The 15,605-nt window shown below is 44.2% G+C and overlaps 1 protein-coding gene across 6 annotated transcripts in view; it reads left to right on the top strand.

Moving 5' to 3' along the window:
• The window catches only part of IFT140 (intraflagellar transport 140), a 284,666-nt gene that overhangs the window by 25,527 nt on the left and 243,534 nt on the right, over window positions 1-15,605 (top strand). For 5 of the 6 annotated variants that reach the window (XM_078854619.1, XM_073362957.1, XM_073362955.1 and 2 more), the window contains exons 4-5: window positions 4,606-4,727; window positions 6,637-6,779. In XM_078854619.1, the coding sequence (XP_078710745.1) occupies window positions 4,606-4,727; window positions 6,637-6,779 (265 nt within the window). Of the gene's footprint in view, window positions 1-4,605; window positions 4,728-6,636; window positions 6,780-15,605 lie in introns of those variants that run through there. The other variant, XM_073362956.1, reaches the window with a different exon arrangement.

Raw genomic sequence — 15,605 nt, 5'->3', positions numbered from 1 at the left:
GAAGCAAATACTCACCATACAACAAAAACACTAACCCAGGAATCTATCCTTGCAACAAAGCCCATTGCCAACTGTGTCCACATACCTATTCAGGGGACACCATCATAGGACCTAATCACATCAGCCACACTATCAGAGGCTCGTTCACCTGCACATCTATCAATGTGATATATGCCATCATGTGCCAGCAGTGCCCCTCTGCCATGTACATTGGCCGGACCGGACAGTCTCTACGTAAAAGAATAAATGGACACAAATCAGACGTCAAGAATAATAACATTCAAAAACCAGTCGGAGAACACTTCAGTCTCTCTGGTCACTTGATTATAGACCTAGAAGTCACAATATTACAACAAAAAAACTTCAGAAACAGACTCCAACGAGAGACTGCTGAATTGGAATTGATTTGCAAACTGGACACCATTACATTAGGCTTGAATAATGACTGGGAGTAGATGTGTCATTACACAAAGTAAAACTATTTCCCCATGTTTATTTTTTCCCCCTACTGTTCATCACACAATCTTGTCAACTGCTGGAAATGGCCCACCTTGATTATCACTGCAAAAGGTTTTTTTTTCCCCCCTCTCTCCTGCTGGTAATAGCTCACCGTACCTGATCACTCTCGTTACAGTGTGTATGGTAACACACATTGTTTCATGTTCTCTGTGTATATAAAATCTCCCTGTTGTATTTTTCACTGCATGCATCCGATGAAGTGAGCTGTAGCTCACGAAAGCTTATGCTCAAATAAATGTTAGTCTCTAAGGTGTCACAAGTACTCCTTTTCTTTTATTCTCCTGTGGTGCTTTGAAGTAAACCATGGGGGCATGATCAGATACATGAGGAGACCTGAATCAATAGAACATGAATGAGGTCTGGGTTTATTACAGTGGATAAACCCATTTATTGGGTGGCATAAAGGAAAGGGGGAGAACGTATACTTTGAAGGATAAAAATCTGGTCATGAAGTGAGAGTCATGAGTCTCAGGGAATTTTGTGTCCATTACACTTCCCCATTTCCTCCTTGATGTTACTAAAACGTCAAAGGTGTCATGAGCTTTTTATGGGTGGAAGGAGCAATCTGACTTGAAAATAAGTGTGTCAAGTCGTCAAGCAGAAAGATGACCTCAACTCAGGACATAAATGGGAGAAATTTCCAGCTGTTTTTATGGGCATCTGGGCTCCCCTTTATAACGAGGGGCTTGGTTGCTTATAGAAGCAGTTGGGGGAAAAAAGAAAGTAGAACCAGCAATGTGTGACTTTGTACTTAGCAGAGACCACCAGCCAGAACTCTTGAACCACCAGTGGTCCACAGACCACCATTTGAGAGCGACAGTCTCACAGCTACTGTTTTGGGTTCTCTGCACACTTGAACAGAAACCACTGCATTGGTAAACATTTGGATAATATTTTCAACCTAAAGAACAGAATACATATTGATTTTGTTTTTAAAAATTAAAGCTTAGATTCTGATAACGTAAAGGTAAGAGGAGAATTATATGGTCACTTGTATGGCTTCAGAACCATGCTATATGCTGGACCTTAGGTGAGATGTGATGGAAGAGCTACGTGGAAGTGCTGTGCTATGCTTCATACCAGTACTACTAATCTTTCATTTTCATGAGGACTGTAAAGGGGCTAGCCAGGGCAGGGAGCCACACTGGCTCACTACACCCAGCTGAGGATTGGGGAATTAGTTTGGCCGCAAAAGTCTTCGCTGGCAGCTCTTGTGGAGGCAGAAAGTAAGTACAGTTATGCCGGGGCCCTAGGTCAGGGTGGGGCAATAGTGACTCAGGCCCTCAGGCAGGGCTGCACAATAATACTAAAGCAGTAACAGTACAAACATTAGTGAGCCCAGGCCCTAGGTCAGGGCGGGGCAATAATGAGTCGGGAGCTCAGGCCCTCAGGCAGGGCTCAGCGTAACAGTAGGCCCAAGCCTCCAAATGGTTTGGGAGAGGGGAGACTGCCACCCATGAGTTGGGTGGCAGAGGGGACACAGGCCCTCCCACTCCACTGCGTCCCAGCCCAGAGCCCTAGCAGTGGTAGAAGATCTGCTGCTGTGTCAGTGGGGATCCTGGCCGCAACACACTGACGTGGGCTCTAGCAGTGCTACAGCCAGACTAGGGTCGGCTGTCCCCGGGCTACTTCCTGAGTCACGGTGGAGTCCTCCAGGGGGTCCAGCACCATGGGTTCCTCGAGATACCAGGCAAGCGGCAGGCCCGGCAACTCCTCCAGATAGCGGTCGCAGGACAGGTCTGGCAATTCCTCTGGGTAGCGGGCACAGGGCAGGTCCAGCAACTCCTCCGGGTAGCGGGCACAGGGCAAGTTGGGCCAGTCCTGGCGTGCACCTTGGGCTTCAGGGGCTTCCCAGTCACGGGCTAGGCTGGAGGCGTAGTGAGCTCTGAGGGTGAGCCTTTATACTTCCGGGTTGCTGCCTGACCCTCTGAGGGGTGGGCTCAGAGCTCCCTAGTTCCACCCACCCCGGCCTCCGGATGGGGTCGTCCGTCTCTGGGGTGGCAGGGAGCCACACCGCCTTACTACAAGGACTAAATTTACTTAAATTCACTTTATTTTAAAAAAATAAAATAAAATAAATCCTAATAACCCTTCACTGTAATTTGTCTTAATGAAATGAGATTGCAGTTTAAATTATACATTTTGATTCTGTTTTTGTTCATTGCCTAGCAGAGTGGGTCCCCAATTGCCACTGGGCACTCCAGGTACTACCATAATACAAATAATAAATACTCTTAAAATTCCAGCTGCAAAGCTGGTATCATAAGTCAGCTTTTTGGGATTGTGAATGTACATGTCATGCTGCATTGTTCCTCTGCTTCTCTGTTTGCTCCATTTTTCCACTCGGCAGAGGATTGAAATTGATAGGTATCCAAAATTGGAGTGCTTCAGACTGCAAAATTCTTCTCAATTTCAACTCTCTGCCAATTTGCAAAAACTGGGCCGGGTCTAAGGTTCAGCACAATACCCGTACTTGAATCATTATGTCTGCCTGTATTCTTGGTCAAAACAGAACCAGCAACTCAGACTTATTTTGTTTATCAATTGTTGGCTCTCTTGTTTAGAAGCTAATATACTTTCTATGATAAAGGGATATATTTTGTTGAAATGCATTTCTTGAGAATTAGAGCCCAACAACGTTGTCATTGTTAAATCTTGCAATGCCAAGCATTTCATTTAAATTAGTTAATTAGATTTTGATGTTTCTGTGATTTAAACATTTATGGGACTGGAGAGGTGCTGTGGGCAGCATGCTACTGAGTTCATGCAGCTTGTGCAGTTGGATCACTGTTTTGTCATCATACACACATGTGTAGTGCTTGTGAACGTGCATTCACTTTTGGACACTTCTTTTCTAGATAGCAGGAGGGCCATAAGTGGCGTTACTTATTTGATATGCATGGCTGGGGGAGAGGGAGAAGCAGTTGTATGTTGTTTGGACAGAGAAGAGAGTAAATAAAAGCTCTGTATTTCAAATGGCTACATAAAGGTGGCAGTAAACTGGTTTCATAATGGGAGATTTCAAGCTTCAGAAGCTTATATTATAACTTCTCATAATAAAACATGCTAGCAGCCTTCAAATACTTGACGAGGTGAAAAATGGCAAGACGAGTGAAATATGGTTTTGGGTGGAGCGAGCAGGTATAATGGGAATTAAAGGGAAAGTTTAGGCTGAATATCAGAAAAAAGCTCTTTGACAGTGAGCTCTGTTAAACTGTGGGACAGTCTCTCAAGAGAAATAATGAAGGCCCTTTGGTTGAGACACTTAAAACTAGGCTGGATGAAATGCTAGAAAATGGGCTCTGAGGAACAATTTTGTGTTGACTCCTGTGACGTGGACTACGTAACTAATGATCCAATGAGTGTTTTTCTTTTTTAACTTCTCTGATGGTTCTCTCAACTTCTAAGACTGTCATTTTAAAATGTCCTTCTGATCCTAAAAATGAATCAGTCCTCACTACACCCTCACCCTGATGATTTTTTTATAAAGCATTGCAACAGTTCTAAAATTCTCTCTTCTGTGCTGGGAAATCCACAAATAATGACTCCGTGTTTCTCTGATCATGAGTGCTTTTGCTTTGTTTGCCTGCTTGACCTTGAAAATAGGCAGTGGATTGAAACTAACAAGAGTTCTAGAGCTGGATTCTTGTTAGTTTTAGTAACCTGACTGCTCACAAGGAAGAAAAATGGGGTATGGGGTATGATGAGTACGTGCAAGTGCATGTGTCATGGTGCACATGTGCAGAACAAAACAAGGTTGGTCCAATTTTAGGCCTACCAGCCTTAGCAATGTCCTTTTAATTAAGAATGGAAGTAATTAAGGCACTTTTCCAGACAGCTTCATTTTAAATAAATAATGAAATGCCATCATTTAAAAAGTCACTTGAAGTTTTAGCCACCTGTGAAAGGGAGGTAATCTTACCTACATATTAAAAAAAAAAGATGAAAGGTACTAAATAAGAGAAAAATACCATGTTATCAGTAAAAGCATATTGCCTGAAGTGATTATTTAATGTCCATTGAGTAGTTTGTCTCCTATTATTATCTGTTTGCAAAGAAGGTCTGTCTCTTTTGTAATTCTTCCAGCTTGGAGTCATGGTTCTATGGAGAGTGGACCAGCGGGGTCGAGTGCAGGGCCTCCCTTTATTGAAACATGAGTATGGAAAGTATCTTTCTCACTGTATCTTTTGGCCTTCACCTCCTGGCGAGTAAGTGAAAATGCCCCAGTCGGAACTCTGCTAGACATTCTCTCTCTTTAGGGTTGGGGACTTCTTATTATTAGGTTTGTTGCACAGAGATCCCATGTTTCAGAGTAGCAGCCGTGTTAGTCTGTATGGGCAAAAAGAAAAGGAGTACTTGTGGCACCTTAGAGACTAACAAATTTATTTTAGCATAAGCTTTCGTGAGCTACAGCTCACTTCATTGGATGCATTCAGAGATCCCATGGAAATCCAAACACACACACCTTGTAGTGGCTCCGCCTAACTGCTCCAGCCATTGGTAGTGCTTATCTGCCTTAGATGCAAAGCACAATTACCTGCTGCCTCCTATATCACCCCACTATGAGTGTCCCTTACTCTCTCTCCTACAACCAGATCCTTCTCTCTCCCAGCCTAGAGAGAAGCTCTCAGACCACCCTTCTGCCTAGTCCCTAGTTTCTCTCCCCGACTGCCATCCCATAGCACACACCTTCTGGCTTGTTTCCAGCACCCTTCCCTGCTGACTTCTTCCTCACCCTCCAGTCCCAGATCTTCCTCCTATTCAGATAGCCTCTTGAACCCATTCCCCTGCCAGGTCCCTTATACATGTATGGTTCCAGGCTTTGCTCCTCTTCTTTCCTTCCAACTATCATCTCTCTCCTTCCTCCCTCCCCTCCCCCCCACCGGCACTCTTCTAAGCTCTTTTTCCCATTGCTATTTCTGTGCCTTTCCTTTGGTTCCAGGTCCTTCTCCAAACTCCTGCTGCTGACTCCCTTTCCTCTGCACAGATCCAGGTCCCCTTCCTCCCTTCCCCATTGCTGCTGGCTCTCATATCTCCAGCAAGCAATAATGTTGATATTTCAGAGGACTGGCAGCATGACTGTGATCATGTTAACAGATGTGATTTATACTAAATACAATGATTTTAAATGTACAGTGGATCCCCGGTATACGTTGGGTTTGTGTTCTTGGATACCAAAATGACTTATATTGGGGACCCGCTGGTACAGCATTGGCGTAGACAGGATGGGATACTTGGGTGGGTGTGCAATGACAGGAGAACGGAGGGGTAGGAGCGATCTGGCCGCCTCTCCCCTGTCTCCAGCCGGCCTTGCAGGGTTGGGGGGAATTGATGCTCTGGCCAGGGGCTCCCAGAAAATGGCACTCCTGCCAGGGAGTGGGGTTGGGGCACTGGGGCTTGCCCCGCTCTGACCAGGGAGCGGGGGTCGGGGGCTTGGAAGCCCCTGTGCTCCGACCCCACTCCTTGTCAGGAGGGCTGGGTGAGCGGAGTGGGGCAAGCCCCCGACCCTGCTCCACGACTGGAGCTCTGGAACTGGGCAAGCCCCCGTGCTCCATCCCTGCTCTCCGGCTGGAGCACCAGGTGGGCGGTGTGGGGCAAGCACTGGGGTGGAAGTAGAGCCAGGATTGAGGCAGTGGGCCTGGATGTTAAGTGGGTAGGCCACGGCCCACCCATGGCTATGCAGATCTGTTGCATATATGTCGCTCTTCAATAGGGGAACATGTTCCTATTCACATTGCTCCTGATCTGCATATCCGTTGTTTGCAACTTACGGCACAGTACTGCAAATAACTGATATGTGGGACCGATGTGAATCGGAACACTTCCCCTATTGATGAGCGACCTTATGCAAAACAACGGATAAGGGGGAGATGTATACTGGGAACCCCCTGAATATCCTTCTATAAGCAGGAAACAATATTAAGTCATGATAGAGATTAAATCATATTGAATACATTTGAGGATTCCAATATCTCTGCTGAGCTGAGCGTGAAAGATTTCTCCATCATGAATAGTTGCCATATTTTGTTAGTGAGAATCCCCATCCATTTTTTCTGGATTAAAAAGTCCTGTGCCAAGTAGGGAGCTGGAAATGAAATGCCTTTTGGTTGCCTGCAGGGACCTGATACAGCTAGCCAAAGCAGCGGTGAGTGGTGATGAGAAGGCCCTGGATATGTTTAACTGGAGAAAAGCTGGAATCGGAGTGCCTCTGAAAGTGGGACCCCAGGAGGGGTTGTCCTTCTTCATCAGTGTGGCAGATGGTAAGAAAAACAAAAACCCCAATGAACAAACGCTGCCGTTTGCTGGGAAATGTAGTCTCTTTGTTTTCAAAACTCTTCAGTGTAAGGTGGTCTTGTTTTCACTTGTGCTGTTGCACAAATTATTCTTAGAGGGGAAATAAAACACCTAGAAAGATGAAGTGTATAAAGTCATGAAAATGCTAACCTCTTCAGAGTGAGTTCTCTGTGCAGCATCCTTCCTCAGGACCAGTCCTGCTGGGATTGGAAGTTTTGGGAGCAGGATAAATGTTTGGAAGGGTAGTAGCTGTGATGACTTCAGAAGTGGAAATAGCTGATTCCTAGTAATGTCAGAAAGAGGTATCAAAAGTTATTTTCCTATTTTGCATGAGGGATACTCCTCTTAGAATAGAGCTGGTAGTTTTCAAGCACTGCTGTAAACTCAGTGGTTATTCCATTGAAGGAATATACTCTACCCCTTTGAGTGGACTTGATAATCACAGCCTAGCATATGCCTGCTTTTCTTTTCAGAAAGAAAATGAGGGTAATCTGTACCATCCAAAAGAGGTCAGAACTAGAGAGAAGCTATTTGTTCCCTTCCTTTCCAAAGATAGAAAATAATTAATATTTTGTGGTGTTGCTAGAACCAGCTAAACCACCAATGTTAAATGATGTCTAAAGCATATTTTTCTATAAAAATTATAAATAACTTAATATCTCCTTTTTTTTCTTCTTTCACTTTTCCTTTCTGTGCATCTATTCAGTCTTTTTTTCTTTAGTGTCTGTATTTTCCCTTAGACTAATTTGCTTCATGTGATCTCCCCATCCCCCCCAAAAATCTTTTTTTTAACATCTTTCTTCCCTATTTTCACTTTTAGTGGATATTTGTCTCATCTTTTTCTTTCTCTTGCCCAGTTGCTCCCCTCTCTCTAAATCTCCTGTCTACTGACCCAGGACCAGAACAGATCCTCCATATACAGTTGAAGAGTGTTTTGAAGGGTGGGCTGGTGACCAGTAATTATGAGTGCTGCCCTCCAAAAGCAGATTAACTGACAACTCTGGGGATCTAGTTAATTTATGATAATCTCCCAATAGAGTCGTGGTTCTGTTTGCAAGGCTGCATCTACACTGGCAAAAATGGGACTCCTGATTCAACACTGGTTCACCACAGGTGGTGGTAGCAATGGTGGAAACTATACTGGAGACAGGGCTCAGGCATTTTGATCATCATGTAATTTGATTTGTTGATATAAAATGGCATTATTTAATTCATTTAACTGGATTACTTGAGAATAGCATTGATTAGCTATACTGGGGAGGCAGCATGACCTAGTGGATAGGGCAGTGGACTGGGATTCTGGAGACCTGGGTTCAATATCTGATACTGCTTTGCTGGGTGACCTTGGGCAACTAACTTCCCTCTCTGTGCCTCAGTTTCACTAGCTGTAAAATGGGGATAATGATACTGAGCTCCTTTGTAAAGTGTTTTTGAGATCTCTTGATATCTAAGTTTTATTAATTATTTATTTTCTGAATAGGCAACGTCACAGTGAATTCTAAGAAAGTGAAACAGTAAATGACACTGTCAAGGTTCCTTCCCCACTCTGAACTCTAGGGTACAGATGTGGGGACCTGCATGAAAACCTCCTAAGCTTACTTTTACCAGCTTAGCTTAAAACTTCCCCAAGGTACAAACTATTTTACCCTTTGCCCTTGGACTTCCACTGCCACCACCAAACATTTATCCAGGTTTATTTTTATTAGGAAAGCGTTGTTTGGAAATGTCTTTCCCCCTAAAATCCTCCCAACCCTTGCACCCCACTTCCTGGGGAAGGTTTGGTAAAAATCCTCACCAATTTGCACAGGTGACCACAGACCCAAACCCTTGGATCTTAAGAACAATGAAAAAGCATTCAGTTTCTGAAAAGAAGGATTTTAATAGAAGTAAAAAGTAAAAAAGAATCACCTCTGTAAATACCTTACAGGGTAATTAGATTCAAAACATAGAGAATCCCTCTAGGCAAAACCTTAAGTTACAAAAAGACACACAGAGAGGAATATCCATTCTATTCAGCACAGCTTAATTTCTCAGCCATTTAAAGAAATCATAATCTAACGCATATCTAGCTAGAGTACTTACTAAGTTCTAAGACTTCATTCCTGTTCTGTCCCCGGCAAAAGCATCACCAGACAGACCCAGACCCTTTGTTTTTATTCCTCCTCCCAGCTTTTGAAAGTATCTTGTCTCCTCATTGGTCATTTTGGTCAGGTGCCAGCAAGGTTATCCTAGCTTCTTAACGCTTTACAGGTGAAAGGATTTTTCTTCCAGCCAGGAGGGATTTTAAAAGGTGTTTACCCTTCCCTTTATATTTATGACAGACACTGACAACAGTTCCTTTATAGATCAAAGCAGTGATATCCTTTTAATGGAGAAGAAACATCTTTGAACAGTGATGTGTTTTAAATACCATTTACAGGGGAATTTAGCTTTACAATGAGAATTGTCTTTAGAGCAACCATTACAATGATACACAGCTCCACCTAGTGACAAACTCCTTTTTCTGCAAGTGTGTGTGTTTTCTCAGATTTTCCCTTGTTTCTTTGATACGCCATCTAAACTCCAAATTAGGGGCCAAATTCTGCTTGCCCGACTCATTTAAATAGTTTGATTGTTTCAGGAATATATGTGCCATTCTAGGTAGTGGCCTCTTACTATTCCCATTATAAATTAGTGTTTTGATAATTTTTGAAGTTTTAGCTTTAAATCCTGTCTAGGCTGACAGCAAACAGCTTCTCAGACCAAGAGCTATCTTTTCAAAAAAGAAGAAATTAAAATAATTTGGCCACTTTGGGTATTTCTGTGCTGTAATCATGGGGTATGACTGCATCTTCAGTAGACATACCTCCTCTAGCTTTAATCTAGCCACAGTTTCTCTGCTCTGGTACACAAAATAGCTAGATTAAAACTTAGTTTAGGTATGTCTATACCAACAATTACACCCCACAATTTCAGTGTAGACATATTCTTTAAGAGATATGTTTCTTCTTTGAGTGCTGTCCCTGTAGGTGCTCCTCTTCAGGTGTCGGTATGTCCCGGTGCTGTTGATCGGAGATCTTCCGTAGCAGTGCCTGGTCTGTGCGTGCGTGCCCAATAGCTGTCTCGCAGCACCATTGGTGCCTCATGTAGCACGCACACGACCCAACCCCTTCAGTTCCTTCTCAACCATCCTCAGCCTGAGACAGAGCTCTGTAGTGGTGTTGAAGAAAACCTAGAAAAGAAGTAGATAACATTAGATTGTTTAGTTAAGCCTCAGTTTGTCGTAATTAGTTGGTTCACTTAGTGTTAAGTTTCAGTTAATCTTAGTTAGACAGTTTATTCCTCAACAAAAACAAAAGTCCTCCATTCTGCCAGTCCCAAGTTAGCTCTACAAAGGACGTTAAAAATATGCCTGGCTCCTCAGGTTTTAAGAGATGCACTTATGCAAGGACTCAATACCTATTTCGGATGGGCACTTGCTATGCATTCACCGCTTAGGTGAGTCGCACATATCACAAAAGTTTGCTCATGGCAGCAATCTCAGAACTCGAGTGAGGAGGGACAGGGATCTCCGACTTAAACTCATTGTAATGGAGAAATTCCTTATGCCTACTTCAGACCCCAGATAACACTTGTCAAGGGACCCTCAAGGCACATCCTCTGTGGGCGGAGCTAGTAACCTTTCCTCCACAAAATTGAGAAAATGGCCACTTCCTCCCCAAACAGAGAACCATTAAAAAAGAAACTGTCTCTGGTGAGATCTCTCTCCTTGGTGCTAACCTCAGGCAGGGTGAGTACCTTTGAGGCACTTGGCAACTCCTGCACCCTCTGTACCGGGAGTTCTGCCAGCAGGGGAAAGGAGTTGAGTGGTAGGCACAAACCAGCCTCCTCCTCCACGGCATCAACTACTCCTGTGAAGGATACAGTGCCACAGCCTTCACCATTAGTGATGCCCCCTCTGCCCGCACCGACTTCATCGGAACCGTTAACAGAGAATTCAAGGATGGCACCACTGACTAAGGCTACACACAAACGATCAGCACCGACCAAGCTACCACCTAATGTGTCAGCACAGAAAGACACTGTATTGAAAATAGTGGCACCGTGTCCTCTTACACATAAAGTAGACATGGAAGTAGCATCTACCCCCAGATCTCTGCCGTTTGGCACCAATGGCTCGCCAGTCCCAGCAGCACTGGACCAGCTGGAATCCCCCACTGCTCCACCATTTTCAAGCGAAAATAAGGATGACCTTGAAGAGGCAGTCTTCTCGTCAGATCACTCCTCACCATCAGGTACCAGACCACCAATGTCCCACAAGATCAAGAGAATAGCTTACCAGGGACATGCATCCTTGGCTCACAAATCCCTGAACTATCACCCTCTTTCACACCCTAGAGTTACAAATAAACAAACAGAAATCTGCTCTAACCCCAGTACAGCAATTGGACTTCATCGGAGCGCATCTGGTCTCAATAGAGGCCAAAGCATCACTACCAATGACCAGATTCTCAGCACTGACCACTCTCATATCAGTGGACACAAATAGCCTACGGGTATCAGCATGTACCTGCCTACAACTATTGGGACATATGGCGGCTGCTATCTTCGTAGTAAAACACGCTTGACTACACATGTGCTGCCTACAGGGATGGCTGAGCTCGGTATACATACCATGAAAGCACAGCCTGAACAAAAGCCTAACACTAATACCAAAAGTCCAACACTTCTTAAAATGGTGGACAAGTCCAAGAAACTTATGCGCAGGGATCCCATTTCAGCAGGATCCACCATCCATACTGATCACAACAGATGCCTCACTGATTGGCTGGGGTGCTCCCCTGAACTAACATACAATCTGAGGGAAGTGGTCACCCACAGAGAGACACATTTACACATCAACCTGCTCGAATTATGTGCGGTTTGCAATGTGTGTATCCATTTCCTCCCAATAATAAGGAACAAAATCATAACAATCATGATGGACAACATGGCATATATGTTCTACATAAACTGACGGAGGGAGCATGATTTCACTCCCTATGCACAGAAGCCATAAACTATGGAACTGGTGCATAAAGCACATCACCATTACAGCATCATACCTCCCAGGTCGACAGAACATGACAGTGGACACATAAAGCAGACAGGTTTCCCAACAACACGAGTGGGAACTGAACGACAACATCACACAACACATATTCCACATGTGGGGGTTCCCACACTTTGACCTATTTGCAACTGAACGAAACAACACATGTCCAAGGTTTTTCTCACAAGCAGGACTGGGAACACGATCCCTAGGGGATGCCTTTCCCATCAGATGGAACACACCTTTTCTGTATGCATCCCCACTGATACCTTTAATCTCCAGAGTAATACGCAAGATACAAACTGACAAAGCCAAGGTCATACTTATAGTCCATGACGTGGCCCAGACAGACATGATTCCCATACCTGAGACTCATGGCGATCTGCACACCATACACTCTCCCTCTGTGATGCGATCTTCTCACAAGATGAAGGTCAAGCCTCCATCTGTACCTGGAGAAACTTCACTTGAAGGTGTGTGTCCCCCATGACGAATTAACCTGCTCCAAACAGGTTAAACAGGTATTACTAAACAGCAGAAAGACATCCACTCATACCATTTACCTCCAGAAATGGAAGAGGTTCTCCATGTGATGCCAAAACAAACACATAACCACTCTTAAGGCACCTATTCATTTGATCTTTGAGTACATAGTAGAATTAAAAAAATCAAGACGGTCCACAAGTTCAGTTAAAGTACACCTCGCAGCCATAATTGCTTTCCATCATAAGATTGCCGGTGTCTCAGTATTCACACACCTGATCACAAAGCGTTTCCTCACATGTCCCCAGAAATAGGCAACCCCACATCGGCATGGGATCTAAATCTGGTCCTCAGAGGCCTTACCAAAGCACCAGTTGAACCACTTGCTACTTGTTCTCTACTACACCTGTCAATGAAGGTAGCATTCCTGATCATAATTACATCAGTGCGAAGAGTAAGTGAAATAGGGCCTCTTGTGGCCCACCCTCCACAGACCATATTCTTCAAAGATAGTGACGCTATGACCACACCCCAAATTTGTCCCTAAGATATCATCCTTTCATTTCAACCAACCAAGTCACTTACCTATGTTTTACCCTAAACCACATGAGACTACACAAGAGACAATCCTCCACACTCTAGACGTTAGATGTGCTTTAGCATTCTACCTAGACAGAACGAAACCATTCTGAAAATCACCGAGACTTTTCATCTCCATGACTGGATGATCAAAGGAATCCACAATATCAAAACAAAGACTTTCAAAATGGATCTCCAGTTGCATCCATCTATGCTATCAACCAAAAATTGAACCCCCGACAGGGATCAGAGGCCATTTGACGAGATCAGTATTGACCTCAGCAGCCTTTTTGAATAACGTGCCAATCACAGAAATAGTTTGAGCCGCCACTTGGGCTTCACAACACACATTCACAAATCACTATACAATAACGCAAAGCTTAGACTCAGATGCAATACTAGGCCTAACAGTGCCAGCTTCAACTATGCATACAACTCTGAAGGCCACCCATCCATCCTCAGTAGGGCACTGCTCCAATCATCTGAAGTGGAGCACCCACAGGGACAGCACTCAAAGATGAGAGGGTACATCTTGTACAGTGTGTCAAAATACCTTGTTCGCCTCAATAGGCTCAGTCCTTTTTAGCCTTGGAGACTCAGGTTTGGGGCAAGGCGAATCCTTATAGGTGGCACAGGGTCCTGCTACTCCTCTCCTCAGTCAGTCCCTTGTGCTTGTTTTCCTTCCCTTCTGGGGAACAAGTGCAGCCTCTCTACTGGGAAAGTCTAGTGTCTTGCTGCAAACAGCCTACTGGCAACTTCCCTGCTCCTCTCACTCCCTCACTCTTTTCCTCCTGCCACCCAGGGGAGGGTTTAAAAAGGTCCCAAGTAGTTGGAGTCAGCTGAACCTTATTGGTTCCCTAGCAACCCCTTTTCCAGCTGAACCTTATTGTCCCGTGGCTCTCTCTCCTCAGTGGATAGGGAGGGGCCTTTTAATCCCTGGGACTAATTACTACCCCCCTTTTGTAGCTGTTTGTCCGGGGTTTACCACAACAGTAACTGAGGTTCTTCGAGATGTATGTCCCTGTAGGTGCTCCACTACCCACCCTCCTCCCCTCTACTTTGGAGTTCACGTTAAAGACTCTATGATAGAGAAAGAACTGAAGGGCTTGGGTTGTGCGCGTGATAGGTGAGGTGCCACCGACACTGCAAGATAGCTACTGTGCACGCATGCCCCTCCCAGGCACTACTACCAAAAATCTCTGATCAGGTGTTGATGTGTCCTGGTGCTGTTGAAGTGGAGCACCCACAGGGACACACATCTCAAAGAACTTCAGTTACTGCATAAGGTGAGTAACCCTCTTTTTTTTTTTGCTTCTTTTTTGCATTCATTAATCCATAATGGCTCTATTTAAAAAAAAATGCAGTGAGATGTTAGTGTAGACCATGGAGTGCCTTTTGTAATTAAAATAAAATAAATGACAATTTAATAACATTTGAAATGTTTATTTTTGTGCTTTTTTACTTGCCTGGAATAGATATATTACAAACATTTCTAAAGCTCTCATCACCATGGTAAAACAATCTACAAAATTCAGTTATCAGACCTTTTATGAGAGTTTGTCTAAAGCAAAGATATTTTCACTCTTGAAATTTACCAACAACTCTTTCATAATGATGTCTTACACAGAATTGTTGTCATGGCTCCATGCTACAGGTGATTGGTGCACTTATGTAGACTTCTGACATGAGATTGCCAAAGTGTTTTATATCCAGGCTCTAGTCTGTTCAAGGTATCCTGAGCTGTACTGAATGCACCCTTGTTGTGACTAGAGTACAGGTATTGACGGGTATGTGCTGTTTAGGAAACACAGAAATAAAGGCAAAGGTGGTGGAGTAGCATTGTATATCAATGATGAGGTAGACTGTAAAGCAGTGGTTCCCAAACTTGTTCCGCCGCTTGTACAGGGAAAGCCCCTGGCAGGCCGGGCCGGTTTGTTTACTTGCCGCTTCCGCAGGTTCGGCTGATCGCGGCTCCCAGTGGCCGCGGTTCGCTGCTCCAGGCCAATGGGAGCTGCTAGAAGTGGCGCGGGCCGAGGGACATACTGGCCGCCGCTTCCACAGTCAGGAGTTGTAGATCAAGCTGGATGAGCAAGCATCTCAGAGAGGTGATTGAGAAAAAGAAGAAAGCCTACAAGGAGTGGAAGATGGGAGGGATCAGCAAGGAAAGCTACCTTATTGAGGTCAGAACATGTAGGGATAAAGTGAGAAAGGTCAAAAGCCATGTAGAGTTGGACCTTGCAAAGGGAATTAAAACCAATAGTAAAAGGTTTTATAGCCATATAAATAAGAAGAAAACAAAGAAAGAAAGAAGTGGGACCACTAAACACTGAGGATGGAGTGGAGGTTAAGGATAATCTAGGCATGGCCCAATATCTAAACAAATATTTTGCCTCAGTCTTTAATGAGGAGCTTAGGGATAATGGTAGGATGACAAATGGGAAGGAGGATATGGAGGTAGATATTACCACATCTGAGGTAGCAGCCAAATTTGAACATCTTAATGGGACTAAATCGGGGGGCCCAGATAATCTTCATCCAAGAATATTAAAGGAACTGGCACATAAAGTTGCAAGCCCATTAGCAAAAATGTTTAATGAATCTGTAAACTCAGGAGTTGTACCATATGACTGGAGAATTGCTAACATAGTTCCTATTTTTA

This window comes from Lepidochelys kempii, chromosome 10 (assembly GCF_965140285.1).
Source record: "Lepidochelys kempii isolate rLepKem1 chromosome 10, rLepKem1.hap1, whole genome shotgun sequence".
Lineage (NCBI taxonomy): Eukaryota > Metazoa > Chordata > Testudines > Cheloniidae > Lepidochelys > Lepidochelys kempii.
The sequence above is the reverse complement of the archived record's forward strand: the minus strand, read 5'-3'. Positions and strand labels throughout refer to the sequence as shown.